Consider the following 20915-nt stretch of genomic DNA (forward strand, 5'->3'; position numbering starts at 1 on the left):
AGAGCAACAAATACTTATTATTTTATTGTTGTTAAACATTTATACCACCCTTCATCTGAGCATCAGAGGGTGGTTTACAGTACAAAATACATAACATAGTAACAAACAAAACAACAATCCCATACTTTTTGGGAGAAAACTATTTGAACCAAACAATTATATTATTGAAATAGCTATACAGTGGTACCGCTACTTACGAATAACTCTACTTACGAATGTTTCTACTTATGAATGGAGCTCCGTCCGCCATCTTGGATGCGGTTTAGATAGGATTTTTTCTACTTACGAATGTTTAGATAGGGTTGCTTCGACTTACGAAATTTTTCTCCCAATGCAATCTTATGGGATTCGACTTGCAATTTTTTTCGACTTACGGATGTGCGTTCAGAACGCATTAAATTCGTAAGTAGAGGTACCACTGTACACTGGGTTCTCTGAGCAGCTTATAGTAGTTTGAAAAAGCAACCCATTGATAATGACAACTTCTTTATTTAACAAACCAGAAGAGCACCCCATAAAACAAAACAAAACAAAACACCAGTGCCATACCAGAATTAAAAGTGCAAACTTAAAAGCAAAATAACCTCTCTGTTAGGGATAAACTGGTGCAGATTTTGACATTAAAACAAGTGGGGGGAAGCAGAGTGCAGGTAGCTTGTATTAGGTCTTGAATTTTGAAATATGTGAAGAAGTATAATTTGTGGGTAGGAAGACCTAGGAACCCCCTGGGCCACCTTTGAGCACATCAGAATTCTTGCTCAGTGCAGAAACATTGCTAATTTTCCTTATAGGAATGGCTGAATTGGTCAAGGAGCAATTGATGCTTCTTTGTTAACACGCTGGGACGGTACAGTATTCCCACATAGTCACTCAGCTAGTTTGGACAATGGAAACTAAAGCTTGTGGCTACACCAGGAAGAAGAGTCTCCAAAGCCCGAGGTTAGCTGAAGCTTGTTCCCATTACGGCAAACCATGGTTTATTGTGACGCCTGAACTGGCCCACTGATTCTTCCCAGAAAGAAAGAAAGAAAGAAAGAAAGACTCCTCTACCTTTTCTGCTGGGAAAGAAAAGTTCAGCAGCTAAAGCAACTAAGTTGTTTCTTTCTTGGGAGAATTGCCTTTTTTTTTCTTTCACTCTGTTCCTGTAGGAAATATACTTTGATTAAGTTGTACAGCTGGAAACAGAAGCCTATCAGGCTGCCAAATGCAGATGCAGTCATCCAAAAAGGGCTGCTGGGTATCTTTTATTCCTTTCAATGGATATTGTGCAAGTGGGCTGGGCAGGCCCACATGTGATGTGTGGCAGTCATGCAGCAGAGCTTGAGCAGGGACCATAGCTGCCAAGTTTTCCCTTTTCTCACGAGGAAGCCTATTCAGCATAAGGGAATTTCCCTTAAAAAAAAGGGAGAAGTTGGCAGCTATGGCAGGGACTGATTCCCGAGCGCCTGTTTGGTCTTACTGTATTTAGTGGCCAAGTTTACATTGTCTGCTGCTGTTTTTATGTGGGTTTTCTGTGTAAAGAAAGAGGTTAAGACATGGATTTCTGTAGTTGGAGTTCGGTTTTCGCAGGTGCTCATAAGAAGGGCTTGCTTTAAGTTGCTATAAATCACTTTCTTCTTCCAAGCAAAATCACATCGTTGACATCGTAATTGGAACCTGACACTTTCGTAACAAGCTGCTGTGGGGTGTGAACAAGATTTGTAATCTTGCTGCGCTTGATTATTGTTATTATTTTTGGAGCGGTTTTTGTTTTCTTAAAAAACAACAACAATTAAAACTCAAAAACAACAGAGTGGCTGGGGGAACCCGGCCAGATGGGCGGGGTATAAATTATTATTATTATTATTATTATTATTATTATTATTATTATTATATCTAATTATATTTTTATTTGCTGAGAGTCTATATCAGGCTTCCTCAAACTCGGCCCTCCATATGTTTTTGGCCTACAATTCCTATGATCCCTAGCTAGCAGGACCAGTGGTCAGGGATGATGGGAGTTGTAGTCTCAAAACATCTGGAGGGCCGAGTTTGAGGAAGCCTGGTCTATATTGTCTTCTGCTTGTAGCAGCATAGTTTCTTGACACTGATTGGCTGAGCTGCCGTGATGGCATGGAACATTCCTGCTTGAGGAACAAGGTTTTAGCAACAAAGGTTTCACAGCCTGGCTTCTGTGAGAAAAGGTAGGTCTTAGCCTTTGGGGGATTGGCATCCCCTATATGGTGTGGTATATAGGCATACAGGTGGCGCTGTGGTCTAAACCACTGAGCCTCTAGGGCTTGCCGATCGGAAGGTCAGTGGTTCAAATCCCCACGATGGGGTGAGCTCCTGTTGCTCTGTCCCTGCTCCTGCCAACCTAGCAGTTCGAAAGCACGTCAAAGTGCAAGTAGATAAATAGGTACCACTCTGACGGGAAGCTAAACGCCGTTTCCGTGCACTGCTCTGGTTTTGCCAGAAGCAGCTTAGTCATGCTAGCTGCATGATCCGGAAAAACTGTCTGCGGAGAAACGTCAGCTCCCTCGGACAGTAAATCAAGATGAGCGCCGCAACCCCAGAGTCGTCCGCGACTGGACTTAACAGTCAATGGCATACAAGGCAAAAGCCTTGCTGAAGCTAAGCAGGTCTTGGCCTGGGAAACACATGCCTTGGGAAATGTAGCTTAAAGAAACAGGTCCCTTCCGACTCTACAATTCTATGATTCTATGTACAGGTAGGTAGCTGCGTTGGTCCGCCATAGTCAAAACAAAATAAAACTTCTTCTGAAGAAGTGTGCATGCACACGAAAGCTCAAACCAATGACAAACGTAGTTGGTGTCTAAGGTGCTACTGGAAGGAATTTTTTTTATTATGATTCTATGGTTCTATTAATTGATACAGGCATGTAGACAGAAGATCTGGCCAGAGCAGGTGAGGGACTGGAAAGGTGGGGAGAAAGAGGATGCAGCAGGTAGCAGAGAGCCTGGAGGTTAGGTGGAAACGGTCACAGCAAGTACCAGCAGAGTGAGATCAAGGTGTGTAAGCCAAGTGCAGAGGGAAGCATCAGAAGCTTGAGGGAAAGACTTGGGGACTGAGGGCCAGGGCACATAAAGACTGCATAGGGCTGCCAGGTCTAGACCCTGAGAGGACTCCGCAGAGGCTTGCACAGAAGGCTGACTCTGGCACTATTATCTCATCAGCCCATCTGTGGTTAAGAGGTAGTGAGGTTATGCTAGGTGCTGGATTGCACACACTCATTTGAACAAACCAGCTCTTTGATTGTAAGCTTCCTGTATTATCGGACTGAAATTTCTCTCTCGTAGCCGAGTAAGATTGTCTTCCATAAACACGGTTTTAACAATGAGTCTGTAAGTGACTGTGGAGGCCAATTCTGGATCCACACGTCCTTCCACAGTGGGGACATAGGTTTCCGGGCAGGAGTTGATCACGGTGTGGATTTGCCAAGCGTGCCTTCCTCTTAGCACATTTCTCCCTTGCGCCCTGAGTTCGAGTGTCTTCAAAGTCCATGACACCTTTGGTAAAGGCTGTTCTCCAACTGGAGCGCTCGCAGGCCAGGGTTTCCCAGTTGTCAGTGTTTATAGTACATTTTTAAAGATTTGCCTTGAGACAGTCTTTAAAGCTCTTTTGTTGACCACCAGCATTACGCTTTCCATTTTTTAGTTCGGAATAGAGTAGTTGCTTTGGAAGACGATAATCAGGCATCTGCACAACATGACCAGTCCAACGAAGTTGATGTTGAAGAATCATTGCTTTAACACTGGTTATCTTTGTTTCTTCCAGTACACTGATATTAGATAAGAGGATGGGCAGAATCTTAATTACTACTTTAATTTTTAGCTTCTTCTGTGTGAATGTATTGGCCTCATCCTTATTGTGGTGGACTCCTCTGCCCCCCGGCTGCCTCCGCCATCACAACAAGGGGAAACTTATAAGATACGTTGCAGTGAAGGCATTATGACTACAAGTGATTCTAACTTTTAGAATTGATGCCTGAGTTTGCTTATTTTCCTCTTTCTTCCTTATCCCCTTTTTTCCTTTCTGTGTTGTGTCTTTTAGATTCTAACTCACCCACAGGCAGATACCACCTTGTTTTTATTGATCTTGGGAAAACTACTCTTGAAACCTTTTCCGTGAAAAAACAATGACCATGCCTTAAATAAATACAAATATATAAATTTAGTCTTGGAGCGTTGGAGGTGCTACATTTTTCAGCCTGCCTGTGTTGGCAAAGCCATCCTAAACAGGAGGTGTTATCTGAATGTTGTGAACAAGGCAAGAGGTTGTTGGTTGCTATTGTAAGCTACCGACGGCCACTCTCGTTTTAGATGATATTCCAGAGATCTGTTTCCTTCTTCCCTTTGCCACATGCAAAGCGGGGAGCAGAATTGCAAATGCTTCCATGTTCGGCAAAGGCGATCAGGAGAATTCCTGCGTGGCTAGGATTCCTGATTGTTTGGAGGAAGCCTAAGTGCATTTCTGGTTGAATGCATGGCTGCCGGCTGCCCTCTGCACATTCAGTCTCTGTGTGGTAAGGTAAAGGGACCCCTGACCGTTAAGTCCAGTCGTGACCGACTCTGGGGTTGTGGCACTCATCTCGCTTTACTGGCAGAGGGAGCTGGTGTACAGCTTCCGGGTCATGTGGCCAGCATGACTAAGCCTCTTCTGGCGAACCAGAGCAGCGCACGGAAGTGCCGTTTACCTTCCTGCCGGAGTGGTACCTATTTATCTACTTGCACTTTGACGTGCTTTCGAACTGCTAGGTGGGCAGGAGCGGGGACCGAGCGACAGGAGCTCACCCTGTCGCGGGGATTCGGACCGGCGACCTTCTGATCGGCAAGCCCTAGGCTCAGTGGTTTAGACCACAGAGCCACCCGTGTCCCCCTCTGTGTGGTAAGAATGAGTGAATAAAAGGGCCCAGCTCGTTTTGCTTCTGCTCTCTTGCCTTCAGTACACAGAAGGTAGGCCTATGGAAAGGAATTCGACACGATAATTAAATGGACCCTCTGTGCATACCTGCCAAGTTACTGTTAGAGAAATAAGGGACCGGGCCGGAAATAGCAGACCGGAAGTAGCGCTACCGCCATTTTGGAACTGGGCGGAGCATGCTCAGAAGTGACTTTTGATGCTGCTTTGCCCAGTTCCAAAATGGCCGCCGTACCAGAAGTCGCACTGCAGCCATTTTGGAACTGGGCAGAGCAGCATCAAAAGTCGCTTCTGAGCATGCTCCGCCCAATTCCAAAATGGCCGTCGCGCCAGAATAAACCGGGGGGAAACAAAAAAAATCCGTTTTTTTTTCAGCTAGGAACAGCTGGAAAACGGGGATTTCCCGGGGAAAACGGGAGACTTAGCAGCTATGCCCTCTGTGTGCCAGTTGTGGAGGGTGGGGCTGGGGGCGACCAAGAATAGAGAGGGCTGCTTTCCTCATGTTCTCCATGGCTGGAAAGAGGATGCTCAATGGGTATCTTCAGCCAGGCTGCTCTCGTTTTATTTGCTTCCTTTAAAACATTTTTATCATTGTAAGCCGCCTAGAGATCTTTCTTATTTGGTGCCATATAAATATTGCTAATAAATACATGTTAGATCCCTTTCCGTAGTTCACAGTGGGTTTCAATGAGATAATATATATGGTCCCGCCCCCCCCCCAAACTGGACTGTGGGCTTTCGGCTCTCTTTTTACCTGCCCACCATGACGTTAGAGAAAATATGTTTCCCCCCCACACACCATCTCCCTTCAAAAAAAAAAGTTCAGAAATGTCTACCACAGGCAAACCTGCCTCCTCAGAGATATGAGCTTTGATTGGTTTGGGAAGTACCAATGTTCAAACGGAAAAGAACGAGTTTTATTTTATGGAAAAACTAACCATATTTGTTATAGACAAGGCTACTTAGTGTTTGCTATTATTGCCGGTACATCTTTGCTATTTTTCAAGTCTAAATGCAGCGGGTTGGAATGTGTAGAACAGGCATAGTTCAACTTGCTGACTTTCATTTTTAAAAACCACTAAGGATCTAGTCCTCATGGCTGAGAGGCTATATCTGAAACAATGGGGCAATAGTATCTGAGGAACCAGAGGGACTCTTAGAACTAAGTTTTCCTGTGGATGGGTTGGGTGATGTTTCGTTTCCTGCAAAGTCTTTGCCCCCCTTTCCCATGAGTAACGGCAGCAGCATAAATTATGCAAATCAAGAGGAATACTCAATTATACAGGCTCAGATTTTTTGGTGGAGAGTTTTGCGTGGTCACGTAACTTTTATCAGTATCAATTTGGACCTTGTTGTGGCCAAGCCTTGAATACAGCATTAGAGGGTAAAGAATACATCTGCTTGTGAGATTTCTCCTTGAGGAAGAGTAGCAGGCCAAGACCTTTGCCATGTTGCGTCACTTTTAACAGCCGTACCGCTATTGTACCCATCTGTGACTGTAAACACCTAGCACTTTTTTAAATATAATGTTGTTTGAGTTGTGCTTTATTTCCCCCCCTTTGTGTATGACACACCCTCCTGTTTGTGATGCTATGGAGACTGTCGGTGAGACAAGGGAACCTTTATACAGCGAATTTGATATTCATTACCCTCATAACCTTTGTCTTTAGCTAACAGAAAGGCTTTGCGATATCAAAAGCAAACAAGGAGCCTGAGATACGAGAAGAGCAAAGCCTTAGGTAAACTTGGTAGTTAAATATGAAAAGTAATCCGATTAAATTTACCCTGCCGTTCTTCTTTGGGGGCGGGTGGGGAGGAACACACCATGTCTTGCTGTGTTGTGTAATGTGCCCCCTTCAGAATCAAGAGGCAAAGCCTGTTTCGTTCTGCCTGCTTCTTGTCTTGTCTGCTGGTGCTTGGAAGAACATCATTTGCATTGATATGAAAAATGAGGGCGTGCATATTTTACTAGGATATTTTTATAGGAAATCTGGTGCCATTCATGTTGTTGTTGTTGTTTAGTCGTTTAGTCGTGTCCGACTCTTCGTGACCCCATGGACCATAGCACGCCAGGCACTCCTGTCTTCCACTGTCTTCCGCAGTTTGGTCAAACTCATGTTCGTAGCTTCGAGAACACTGTCCAACCATCTCGTCCTCTGTCGTCCCCTTATCCTTGTGCCCTCAATCTTTCTTTCCCAACATCAGGGACTTTTCCAGGGAGTCTTCTCTTCTCATGAGGTGGCCAAAGTATTGGAGCCTCAACTTCACGATCCAGAGAGCACTCAGGGCTGATTTCCTTCAGAATGGAGAGGTTTGATCTTCTTGCAGTCCATGGGACTCTCAAGAGTCTCCTCCAGCACCATAATTCAAAAGCACCAATTCTTCGGCGATCAGCCTTCTTTATGGTCCAGCTCTCACTTCCATACATCACTACTGGGAAAACCATAGCTTTAACTATACGGACCTTTGTCGGCAAGGTGTTGTCTCTGCTTTTTAAGATGCTGTCTAGGTTTGTCATTGCTTTTCTCCCGAGAAGCAGGCGTCTTTTAATTTCGTGCCATTCATATCCAATTCCAAATGAAGTTGCTAGTGGTCCACTCCTGGGTTTGGGGTGGGGGAGGGAGGGAGGAACGTCTCCACACTATTTAAGCTGGCATCTGAGAAACTGGATCTGCTGGGTAAACGCTCAAGAGCTGGTTGATCTGGAGCTGCAAATTGGCTAGCTGGGGAGGGCTCTCATATTAAGATTGCTCATGAGAAGGTCCACAGGTAGGAATATCTCCAATCTGTCTCTGTGATGTTGTTTGGCGGCCTGCAAAAAAAGTGGGTGCTTGAGAATTCTACCCCTGTTCTTGTCACACTTCTGGCTTCCTCTGCAAAGTTCTTCTCAGTTTCTCTAGTCTTTCCTTGTCCGCCCCCTCAGTTCCACCTGTTTTACGTTCACAGTACAGTCATACCTTGGAAGTTGAACAGAATCCATTCCGGAAGTCCGTTCGGCTTCCAAAACGTTCGGAAACCAATCGTGGCTTCTGATTGGCTGCAGGAAGCTCTTGCAGCCAATCGGAAGCCGTGGAAGCCCCCAAAAATAGTCCACAAACCGGAATGGTCGCTTCCTGGTTTGTGGCGTTTAGGAGCCAAAATGTTCAAGAACTAAGCTGTTAGAAAACAAAGGTACAACCGTACTTTAGAAATCTTTTTTTAAAAAATCACCAATGCTTTGCTGAGGTATATAAACTTCTTGGGAAAGGAGTGGGCAGCCTCTGGCCTGGCCAGCAGGTCCAATTTGGCCTGGCAGGATTCCTGATTTGACCCACAAGCCTGTCTCCCCCAAACTCCACCCTCCTGCATACCAAGTGTGGGGCGAGTAAAGACATGGCTACAGAACAACGATCAGGATCTAGGTTGCTGTTACTCAACCTCCTTAGATAGATCTTATATGTAAGGTCTTACGAGTCGATGTGGAAACCAGTAGCTCAAACTTGTGATTTGAAACTGAGCCATTCCGAGTCAGCCAGTCTGCATCCAGCTGAAGGTTTATAATAGATGAGTTGGAGCAGTGAATATTCCCCTCTTTGCAAACATATCTCTGGAGAGCAGCAGCGGCAGTACATTCCAGGAGGATATGTGGTAATCCTCTAGGTAAAGAAAGATCCCCGTTGTATGAACTCCCACTTCACTGGATCTTCAATAAGATGCTTTCCTATAGAAAGAGAGGACTGGCTCCCCCCCCCCGCCTTTAAAAGATGAACTGGTTGTTGTCTCCAGTGGGTGACCAGGTTGGGCATTTAGCTGGGCCCCAAGGTCTTCATGAAGAACACCACCAGCCTTGCTCCACAAAGCACCTGAGAACATCAGAGGCAGTGCGCGATAAGAGTCTAATTTTCATTCCCCATCCCCTCTGGGTGAAGGGAGACCAGAGAACTCACAGAATATGGATACTGGATGAAGTTGTGACTGGGGCTGATGGGAGTTGTGGTCCGAAACATCTAGACAGCATCTGGTTGGAGAAGTTTGCTGGTTGGAGAGGACTGTTATTATGATTATTTTACTATCAGGCTGCCTGTCGCTATGCTTTTTACTATGTTTTTATTATGTTTTTATCGTTTGTGTTTTGGAATGTGCTTCTAATGTACATTGCCCTGAGATCTTTTGAAAAAGGGCAGTATATAAATTGAAACAACAACAACAACAACAACAACAACAACAACAACAACAACAACAACAACAACAACAACAACAACAACAACAAGACTTTAGAGCTTCTTACTAGAAAAGGGCAGCTGTATGAATATGCACACTAGCACACTTCCTTAGCGATATCACTGCACAGCTAAACATTCTGCAAAATAGAGAAACAAAACTGGAAAAAAGATAGCCAATTAAAAAAATAATAATCCCGTTTTGACACTAATGAAAAGCTTCCAGTCTTGTTATATTGAAAGCAATTGCATTCTGCCTCCAGCTTCAGTGAATGCCTGAAATAAATGTTCTATAAAGTTGGCTGTTGCAGCACAAGATCAGCGAATGTATAGAAAGTACATAATATGAATTAGTGATCTGAGCCTATACTTCTTTCCTGGAGATTCAGGTAGTGGGTGGTAGCGTGGGACTGTTTTAGCTTGCAGAAAGCACTGGGGGAGAGAATTACAAAGCAGAGAAAACAGGGTTGTTGTTTTCCATAAGAAGGAGAGGTCTGCCCCCTCCTCCTCATCCAGATATTTGGGCTTATTCGTGCAGTCCAGGTGGTCTCAGCTTAACTTCCAGGGCAAGGCGTTCTAAGCTTGGTGGTTAGTTATTTTCTGAAGCAAGGGGAGCAACCGACAAATGTTAGTATAAGTCCCCAGACTGCCTGGAGTTCCGCTTTGCTATTGCATTAGCCATGTTCTCTGAACCGTTTAGACCACTGGAGGAAACCTGGAGGAATGAATACAATGCCCTTGGGTACCCTTCCTAAGATCAACAAGTTCCTAGGAAGCATGCCACGGGCTGGCTCTCCATAAACAGATTTCTGTTCGATCTCCTTTTGAATACCAAGTAGTGTTGAAAATGTGAAGCCTCACAAACATACCATTTGCCTCCTTTTCAAAGCTTTCCTCACTGATGGCTCCTAGTCCTGCTGCGTCCAGAACGCAATTTCCAGTTGGCACCAGAAACCATGGGTTTCATTTGAGGCAGCAACAGCTGGCGGTAGCCAGTACTGTAACCGGTTACCCTTCGGAAAAATCCACAACCCCACGTGTGTTAAACAACTCAGGCAAACTTTGTCCTTTCTTTTTAAAATTTTCATAGTATATTTCCTTATGATTAAATATTATAAAATAGAGACATTTGGGGTCATTTGCTCTTATTTTACTCTTAACTTAAATGACACATGATAGAGTTGCCATACGTCTGGAATTTCCCGGACATATCCAGAATACTGCAGCCGCAAGCAGTGTCCGGGCAGAGATTGGCGAAATGTCTGGGAAAATCATCACCAGTGTTGTTTTTTGCTGATTCCCCTCAGAAATAGCTTTAAAATGTCAAATTTCTTAAAATTTTGCACCAAAAAAGCTCAAAAACTTTGGGCCAAAATAAGAAAAGCTCAACAACTTTGCCCCCCAAAAAACGCTATACAACTTTTCTGTCCAGATGTTCACCTTTGAACCAGATGTTCACCTTTTCTGTCCAGATGTTCACCTTTGAACCAACCCTACATGAACCATATTTTTTTTCTGCTTGTGGACTACTAGAGCAAAGGTGATGGGAAATTGTTGTGATTTGCATGGTTTATTGAGCCTAATTTTTCTTCTGGGGATTCTGCAGTGTGTTGTTGTCCACTGTCTTATTAGCCATTTCTTCACGTTAGGCATTTTGTTCTGGCCGTGTTACACAGGATTAGTATTGAGTACTGCAGCTTGCAGACCGGACAATACAATGGTGATAGTGTTGCTATTCCACTTCGGCAGGTCAAGGCTGAGTCTCTGCGTTGGCAATCTCCATGCTTGAAGGAAAGAAAACAGTACTGCCATAACTTGGAGTTTGAAAATACTGTCTCAATTTGCATAGTAATAAAAGGCTGTGACAATCTAATGAATGTAGTTAGCACTCTGTGCCTCAGCTAACATACAAAGCAGAAGTCTTGGTACGTGCTGTACTTTCAGACAAGAAAACTTCTGCGGGAAACAAGCAGAGCTATTAGGATGGAGGTAAAAGTTGTCGTGAGTCCTCCCCCCCTTCTTCTTCTTCTTTGCCTCAAGCAAAGTTTGTTTTTAAGCAGACTGTCCGACTGCGCGTTTTATTTCTGAGCCTCATATGTCTTGAGAAAACACTGATTTGAATGTTTTCAATATTTCTGGCAAATGATTACTAGCACGGCACTGTTGCCGTTGGCAGATGTGCACTTTTAATCTTGCAAAGTGCAAGGGAGTTGGGAGGGAAACAAAAATTTGGGAAGACCCTGTAGCTCGTTTGCGTACTTGAATCTCAAGAGAATTAGAAGGAAGCTTTGCTGTTCTCCCACAGAGCCTGTAATAGTTAGTGCGCTCCTAGATCGCAGCCTCGTGCATACAGCAAAGTTGCTCATTGGTTCCATTTTGCAGAGAGAGCAGCCAAGGCAGTATCTTAGCATTGTTAGAAAAAGCAGTGTTGCTAAAGTTAAATATGGTATGTGTACCTGTCTTTATGGCATACCTGCCAAGTTGCTGTCAGAGAAATAAGGGACCGGGCCGGAAATAGCAGGCCGGAAGTAGCGATGTCGCCATTTTGGAACTGGGCGGAGCATGCTCAGGTGACTTTTGATGCTGCTTTGCCCAGTTCCAAAATGGCCGTCGCGCCAGAAGTCGCACTGCAGCCATTTTGGAACTGGGCAAAGCAGCATCAAAGTTGCTTCTGAGCATGCTCCGCCCAGTTCCAAAATGGCCGTCGCGCCAGAATAAACCAGGGAAAAACAAAAAATCCGTTTTTTCAGCTAGGAACAGCTGGGAAAACGGGGATTTCCCGGGGAAAACGGGAGACTTGGCAGCTATGCAGTTTATGGAGAACATTGGCAGAAATAGGAACCATAGTGTTGGACTCTTCCATTGAACAATATCTTTTTTAGGTTTTTAGCTTGTTTTGCTGTTAAACCTTAAAACTTGTTCCAGAGATGTTGTTTCACAAATGAACTATATTTCAGCAGCATGGAAAATGGTAAAACTTTATTGAATTATATGATATGTTAAGTATTGTCTGCTAATCCAAAAGGACAGGGTTTTTGAGGATGAGAGGAACTGGTGTGTGAAAAAAAATCATGATTAAAGGTGTGTTGGATTAGGGGTAGCAGGCTATTACCCTGAATTGGTAAGGATTGGTAGCTAACAATACTTGGATTCTGCCCTCTCTTGGCCATGGAGCCGGCCCACCCATGAGGCAGTGTGAGGTGATTGCCTCAGGTGGTAGAATCCACAGAAGCAGCAGATACCGATGCAGATTCAGGGCAGGCCCACCCAAGAGGCAAGATGAGGCAACCAATGAGGATCCACAGAAGGAGCAAATCCTGATGCAGATCTTTATTTCTGACTTCTTCCTGATGTAGATCTTCATTCACCTTTCCTTCCCTGGCAGAGAGGGTGGCACCATTTTGTGGTTCGCCTCAGGGGCCAAGATGTTTTGAGATGGCCCTGCTTGGCCACACACAATGGCTCAGTTACACTCTCTGGGTTATTCTGGTTTTGCAGTGAATTCAGTGAGGAAGGCTGCAGCACTCGCTCATATATATTTTTTCAAAATATAGTCCGGCCCCCCACAAGGTCTGAGGGACAGTGGACTGGCCCCCTGCTGAAAAAGTTTGCTGACCCCTGCCCTAAATTATGGCTTAGTTAATGTTATGAAGAATAGCAGTTGGCGAGAGGCGGCTGTGGTTATCTGACCTCCCGCCACTGGTGTTTATGCAACTTACTGGGTGATGTGACCAGGGCCGGTGCTAGGGTTTTTTGTGCCCTAGGCGAGATCACCTTCTGGCGCCCCCCCCCACTAATAAAAAATAAAAAATATAATAAATAGAAAATAGAAAAATTAAAAAAATTAAAAAGTAGAAAAAATAAAAATAAAAAACAGCTGAGAGGTGTGGCAAGGTGGCCCCAGGCTCACGCTCCCCGCGCGCCTCCAGGCCGCTCTCTGGAGGCATGCGCGTCTCAGGATAGCGGCCTGAAGCCACTCAACAGCTGACAGTCGCAGTGGAGGCGGCCCCAGGCAGCACGGGGGGTGGACAGGCTGGCCAGCACCCCCTCCATTTTGGCGCCCTAGGCAGCTGCCTATTTCGCCTAAATGGACGCGCCGTCCCTGGATGTGACTGGGATTTTTGTACAGTGCAAACCCACCAGCAGGGGGGTCTGGATTTGTGCCATTGGTATATTTGCACTACACTGAGTTCCCCATCACATTGCCCCTCCCCATGTTTGTAAAGTGCAGCAGTGCCAATGAGGGAGGGTCAGGTACAAGACTCTACCTCTCCACACTGCAAGGATGAATCACAGAAAGCTTTGGGCTCATACATTCCCCTTTCCTCATTTGGCATGGCTGCAGGGAGGAGTTCAAAAACATTCTCGTCCATCCATATTTAGACCGGCTGCAGCTTGTCATGTCATCTAGACCTGATTAGTCTTAACTATGGTTTGTGGAAACCAGCCAACTTCAAACCATAATGTATGGAATTGGGTTGGTTTCACTAACCATAGTTAAAATTAGCCACAGTTTAGGGTTCAGATGTCATACTAATCTCTAGTTGATTTAAAACAGGTGGAGCTTCCGATCTCCGCCTTGCAACTATACCAGCGAAGGAAAGGGAGAAAGTGCTCGCTGCAGAAACTAAATGGCTGCTTAGCATTGCATGCAAAACAGGCCTGTAATTCTCTTTCACAGAATGTGCCTTTGATAATCTCTTGAACACAAGTTAGCACGAAGCTCATTGGTCCAGGATTTTAAGATTTTTGACGTTAAAAAAAGAAGTTTAAGTGGATGGGGGGAGATCAGCCAATACTGTACATGCATTGGAACTGATGGTTTTAACTAGCTGTGTTGGAAAGTGAATTTTCACTCTGAAAGTAGGACGGTTGTAGCTGGAATGACAATTAATGCCGTGTGGGCATAATCCCTGCTGGAAGCCAGTATCTGAATAGAACAAGAACTCTGGCTCTTTCTACCGGTCTTCGCCTCCTCTTTCGTGATTTGGCCCTATATTGGCTGTCGAGTGTGGTGGCTTCCATTTTTAATTAGCCAGCTGGGCAAAATTTAGTTCATTGTGTCCCTTTAGTTAATTATCGTGAAACTGTTCTCTCCCTCCCCCACCCCCGTTATAGAGCAGTCTGGGATTTGGCAATCTGCGATCCTGCATTTTGCTTTTGAGGTGTTATTGGGTGCCAGCTGTCTGCCATAACTGAAGATTTGACCTAAGAGAATTTTAATCTAAAAAGGGGCAGGGAAGACTGGAGGAACAGAGAACTTATACCCGCAGAATCTGCAAAACTTCATTCTTGAAAAACTAGGTGGGCAAACCCCCCCGAAGGGGCACGACGTGTCCCCTCATCCCCACCCCCCACAAAGGCACTAGGGAGGTGTTAAGTGTCTTAATCAGACTAAATTCAAATTGTGTCCTTGTTAAGGACATTAAAGGCTGTATACAACAAATGTATACAACAAATGTAAGAATTAGGAACAAGATAGATATCATGCTTTTCGAGAACCTGCTGCCCCAGAAGGTAGGACCAGCTGGAAATTCTTAAGACTTAAAGTAACATTTAAGTAAATTTTAGAAAGAATTTATAGCTGCCTCAGAAAGCTAGAGGCAGTGCAAGCATTCTCCCAGGCCACCTCCCTCAGATTGCCTTGCTCTGAGGAAGTGGGTTCTTCCGCCAAAGGAAGCAGAGAGGAGAGATGGAGGTGGATTGACTCCTAGCACTGCCACTGCGCATACCTGCCAAGTTCCTCTCTGAAAAATAAGGGAGTGGACCGAAATTAGCATACCGGAAGTAGCGCAACGGCCATTTTGGAACTGGGCGGAGCATGCTCAGAAGTGACTTTTGATGCTGCTGTGCCCAGTTCCAAAATGGCTTCCGCACCAGAAGTCGCGCTGCAGCCATTTTGGAACTGGGCACAGCAGCATCAAAAGTCACTTCTAAGCATGCTCCGCCCAGTTCCAAAATGGCCACCGCGCCAGAATAAACTGGGGAAAAACTAAAAAATCTGTTTTTTCGGCTGGGGACAGCCGGGAAAACGGGGGTTTCCCGGGGAAAACGGGAGATTTGGCAGCTATGCCACTGCGTTAGCAGAGCAAAACTTGTGAAAAGTAAGCAGGGAGGACAGGAAGTCAGAACCGCCCATTTTGGAGAGCACCATGTCTTGCACTGGTCTTGCGACAGCGCTGGGTCCGTGATAAATTGTGATGGAGTGGTAAAAATGTCACTTAGTTGGACATCCATTGTGTGTGGGTGAGCAGCAGGTGCCCAATTTGCCAGCCGTTAGTTAGCAAAGAAAGCCAGGAGTGAGTTTGTGCCTCTTCCATGAGCAACTATGGCTGGAAGCTCTTGCGATGGGTAAAACGTCTTCTTCCACAGGGAGCCCCTAAAATAAAAGGAAAGCAGATAAAATTCTGTTGAGCCTTAAAAGCTAACCATGTTTTGTGGTGCGAGTTATTATAAATTAGAGCCGAGGCGGATGAAAACTAGGTTTCTGTGTGCGTGTTTTAAATCAATCAGTTAGAGTAAGCATCTATACTTTTTTAAAAAATAGCATGGTGTTAATGGAAATATGGATTTAATTTAAAGCAAACACATTAAAACTTACACTTAGAGTCTTTTAAAAAATGATCTATAACTTTTTATTGGGCACTGAGTTGAAAGCTACTTTTCTACATAGAAGAGACAATGGACAATGAGGTTAAGCTTTAGAAATGATACAGCATATCGTGAATTGTATTTATAATTGTGGGCTTCTTATGGAACTCATGGACTAGCAAGGCAAGACATTGTAGGAAATAGAATCTCAGGGTGTTGTCCTATATTTTACTGGGGTTATCCACTGAGCCCCTATGGGTTGTGAGCCTCCTGTTTTAAGCCTTTCAGTTGCCCGAGCTCTGCAATGTGTTTACTTCTCAAAATATGCATAATGATAGAATGTATAATTCACAGCCAAACAGCAGAGACTTTTGTCTTACTTTTTTACCCAGTGATTTCCACCTTTCTTCTAGGAAATTGCAAGTGCTTGTTATACTATGAATGTTTAATCTGATTTGGGTCCTGCTTTGTTCAATGGGACTTATTTGGAAGTAGCTGCGTATTGGATTGGAGCCCTACCTTTCAAATAAAGGTAAAGGTAAAGGGACCCCTGACCATTAGGTCCAATCGTGACCGTCTCTGGGGTTGCGCGCTCATCTCACATTATTGGCCGAGGGAGCCGGCGTATAGCTTCCAGGTCATGTGGCCAGCATGACTAAGCCGCTTCTGGCAAACCAGAGCAGCACATGGAAATGCCGTTTACCTTCCCGCTGTACCGGTTCCTATTTATCTACTTGCATTTTGACGTGCTTTCGAACTGCTAGGTTGGCAGGAGCTGGGACCAAGCAACGGGAGCTCACCCCATGACAGGGATTCGAACCGCCAACCTTCTGATCAGCAAGCCCTAGGCTCAGTGGTTTAACCCACAGCGCCACCTGGGTCCCAAATAAAGGAGGGTTGCCATATTCCCTCAAAGTTGTTGAGCTTTTCTTTCTGTCAAAGTTATTAAGCTACAACAATTGTAAAAGAATTTTTAAATTTTAAAAAAATACCCCACTTGCCATACGACCAGTTTTCACTGATTCATAGAAAATCTGCCCGGACCCCATTTGAAAGCTTGTTTCCCAGCTGTGTCCGGGATAATCCGGACGTATGGCAGCTCATTTCACAACCCATGGCAGCAAGGGAACAGCCTTTCATTGCCTTTGATCAGCGACTGCCATGTGTATAAACAGAGTGGTACTGGGTCTCAAGTTTGCTTGGGAGCCAGGCAACCTGTCACACAGTGCTCTTCAATTCTACAGTTTCCTAAAAAGGAGAGGGAAAGGCGTCTCTGTGTGCCTAGACATATTTAATTGATGTATTCCACTGATCTTTCCTTGCAGAATGGATAGGTTTGATCTTCTTCCATGGACTGCTAGAAGATCAAACCTATCGATTCTTAAGGAAATCAGCCCTGAGTGCTCACTGGAAGGACAGATCGTGAAGCTGAGGCTCCAATTCTTTGAGCACCTCATGAGAAGAGAAGACTCCCTGGAAAAGACCCTGATGTTGGGAAAGATGGAGGGCACTAGGAGAAGGGGACGGCAGAGGATGAGATGGTTGGACAGTGTTCTCGAAGCTACGAACATGAGTCTGACCAAACTGCGGGAGGCAGTGGAAGACAGGAGTGCCTGGCGTGCTCTGGTCCATGGGGTCATGAAGAGTCAGACATGACTAAACGACTAAACAACAACAATTCCACAGATCAGCTCCGGAATGGAAAAGATTCTTGGTAGAGAAGGCAACAAATATATGCAGGAAAACAAGAGGGAGCGAGATGCAGATGAAATAGGAAATCCACTGTGGCGGAAGGAAGCACATAGAAGAAATACTGGCGCCTTTGAAAGGGTGGGGAGGAAGGAGATAAAGGAAATGTGGCTGGGGATGGTAGGAGCCAGAAGGCAGATGAGTTAGTAGATGAAGGCATGGGAAGGAGGGGAGAGATGGGTGACCCAGGTCCAGAGGAGAGGAAGCTTGTGACTCGTGAAAAGCAAGGGTGAACAAACAAGAGAGACTCACCTATGGGTCTAAACCACTGAGGCTCTTGGGCTTGCTGATCAGAAGGTCAGTGGTTTGAATCCCTGTGACGGAGTGAGCTCCCGTTGCTCTGTCCCAGCTCCTGCCAACCTAGCAGTTCGAAAGCACACCAGCGCAAGTAGATAAATAGGTACCACTGTGGTGGGAAGGTAAATGGTGTTTCCATGAGCTCTGGTTTCCGTCACGGTATTCCGTTGCGCCAGAAGTGGTTTAGTCCTGCTGGCCACATGACCCAGAAAGTTGTCTGTGGACAAACGCCGGCTCCCTTGGCCTGAAAGCAAGATGAGCTTTGCACCCCATAGTCACCTTTGACTGGACTTAACCGTCCAGGGGTCCTTTACCTTTTTACCTAGAATATGGTTATGATCATGTTGAGATATTCTGAGTAAACAAGAATTGTATGGCATCTTTTTCCATTTTCTTTCCTTGCAGATTATTTAAGGACCGATACAACATTCCTCGAGGAATTGGTGGTTGGCAGTGGCGAGAACATCGAACTCCTGTGTAACTCTCCAGGCTATTCTATGTCTGTCTTCTGGTATAAAGATGGCATTGGGATTTCACCTACTAACCGAACTCATCTTGCCCAGAAGTTGTTAAGGATTATCAATGTATCTTACGATGACTCTGGCCTGTACAGCTGTAAGCCAAGGCACTCCACTGAAATGCTCAGGAACTTCACAGTACGAGTGACAGGTGAGTTCAATGAAGTTTTTTCCCCTCCTTGTTTTCGCTTTGCTTTTCTGCAGATCACCTGGATCCATGCTTACACCCCCAAATCAAAAGTGCATTTCAAAGAGTTTTGCATCTGGTTCTAATCTGATCTGAAAATCAAATTGCTTTGACCAATGTTTTTTCCTTCGCATTATCCAATAAAGTTTGTGATACTGTTCAGTCTGCCTAGGTTGCAGCTTCCTGACTTGAAAAGTGTTAGGTTAACAAAGAAGCTAAAGACGGCTAACTCGGGTTCTGGAATGCTCTCTGTGGAATAATCGGAGGACCCTAGGTGCTTGGATGTATGGAAGTGAGAGCTGGACCATAAAGAAGGCTGATCGCCGAAGAATTGATGCTTTTGAATTATGGTGTGGGAGGAGACTCTTGAGAGTCCCATGGGCTGCAAGAAGATCAAACCTATCTCTCGGCTCCCTCGGCCAGTAAAGCGAGATGAGCGCCGCAACCCTAGAGTTGTTCGCGACTGGACTTAACTGTCAGGTGTCCTACACCTATACCTTTTTACATCAGCATGGCAGCATACAGTCTCGGTCTAAGCTCAGACTGGGCTTCTTGGGAGACAGCATCTTAAAAAGCAGAGACATTACCTTGCCTACAAAGGTCCGTATAGTTAAAGCTATGGTTTTCCCAGTAGTGATGTATGGAAGTGAGAGCTGGACCATAAAGAAGGCGGATCGCCGAAGAATTGATGCTTTTCAATTATGGTGCTGGAGGAGACTCTTGAGAGTCCCATGGACTGCAAGAAGATCAAACCTATCCATTCTGAAGGAAATCAGCCCTGAGTGCTCACTGGAAGGACAGATCCTGAAGCTGAGGCTCCAGTACTTTGGCCACCTCATGAGAAGAGAAGACTCCCTGGAAAAGACCCTGATGTTGGGAAGGATTGAGGGCACTAGGAGAAGGAGACGACAGAGGACGAGATGGTTGGACAGTGTTCTCGAAGCTACGAACATGAGTTTGACCAAACTGCGGGAGGCAGTGCAAGACAGGAGTGCCTGGCGTGCTCTGGTCCATGGGGTCACGAAGAGTCGGACACGACTAAACGACTAAACGACAACAACAACAAAGGTGCTTGGACATGGATGTGAATGATATTTCCACTTTTGTAGTTTGTCTTTGGTCTCACCTGTGGCCCCTAGAAGCTGTGCATGCAACAGCAGCCACTTCTTGGGAATGGCTTTGAATGGCCAGCTAAACTGGGCAAGGGTAGCCCGTGGGTCTCAAACCCCTGGACTTCCCTTGCATGTGAAGATGGGTTCTGGCGGATTGAGCGGACGAGGCCAATTTCTACACCTGCTGTAGAGGGGCAGATGGAGCTCGTCAACCAGAGAAGGTAGCCCATCTAGGAGAAGGAAAGCTCTGATCCAAACCTCCATTGCTTTGTGGGATATATTTGGGAAGAGAAGAAGAAGGTCAAGGAGTGAACCCTACACCAATAAGGAGTGGGGTCCCAAAGACTGTTGGATGGTGCCTTGTACTCCTCCTTCCGGCAACAGCAAGGCCAAGAGGGGTGTCTTGTTGTCTGGGCAGCCCAAGACCTCCATAAACATTGCCCAGGCTTGAGCTGCAGGGAGGTCCCTTGGGTGCTGCACTGCTGCAAACACAGCAGCTTGACTTCACCCCTGGAGGCGCACTCCATTGTCTCTTTACTGTCTCTCTCTCTCTCGCATAGCTGCCAAGTACCCCATTTTCCCCGGGAAACCCCCGTTTTTACTTACCTTTTCCCGGTGGTCCCCCGTATCACTTCGTCTCCCGTTTTTCTCCGTTATTTTTGTCCTGCCGGCGGCCATTTTTTTCTGATTTGCCCTTCTATGGGCACCCAAAATGGCCGCCGCCGGCTTCAAAAGTCGCATCTACGCATGTCCGGAAGTGCATAGACGCGACTTCCGGTGTCGGCGGCGGCCATTTTTGGTGCCCATAGAAGGGCAAAACGACACCGGAAGTTACGTTGACGCAACTTCCGGTGTCACACGGCTGCCGGTCCCGGATTCTGTAGTCCGGGACTTGGAAGGTAAGCTCTCTCGGTTGTGGGGAGATTGGTCCAGGGGAGGGGGGGAGATAAATGATGGGGTGGAAACCCATGGCACTTGCTCAAGAATCCAGAGGTGTTCACGGTGGTGGGCAACCCTCAGAGTAGATGTGAGAAGGGAACATCACTGCTGAGAATTCTTGCATTATAGAGGACGCATTTCTCTTTACCAACTTTTGTTTTTGTTTTGATCTTTTCGTGATGCTTGAGTGCATACAGGTTCTCAGGCCAATGTATAACAACCAGGAATGGGGAGAAATTTGATTCTGTTTGCCTTTAAAGCCAAATCTATCAAATCTATACTTTCTGAAACAATATGTGGTTCGAAAGAGCCATCCTTCCAAATCCGGCATTTCCAAACTTTGGCCCTCCAGATGTTTTGGACTACAATTCCCATCATCCCTGACCACTGGTCCTCTTAGCTA

At 45.6% G+C, this 20915-nt stretch overlaps 1 protein-coding gene across 6 annotated transcripts in view; it reads left to right on the forward strand.

Moving 5' to 3' along the window:
• The window catches only part of FGFR3 (fibroblast growth factor receptor 3), a 65986-nt gene that overhangs the window by 5078 nt on the left and 39993 nt on the right, over nt 1-20915 (forward strand). For all 6 annotated transcript variants that reach the window (XM_035138370.3, XM_088670007.1, XM_035138369.3 and 3 more), the window contains exon 3: nt 18162-18425. In XM_035138370.3, the coding sequence (XP_034994261.1) occupies nt 18162-18425 (264 nt within the window). The remainder of the gene's footprint in view (nt 1-18161; nt 18426-20915) is intronic.

Source organism: Zootoca vivipara, chromosome 5, assembly GCF_965207765.1.
Source record: "Zootoca vivipara chromosome 5, rZooViv2.hap1.1, whole genome shotgun sequence".
Classification (NCBI taxonomy): domain Eukaryota; kingdom Metazoa; phylum Chordata; class Lepidosauria; order Squamata; family Lacertidae; genus Zootoca; species Zootoca vivipara.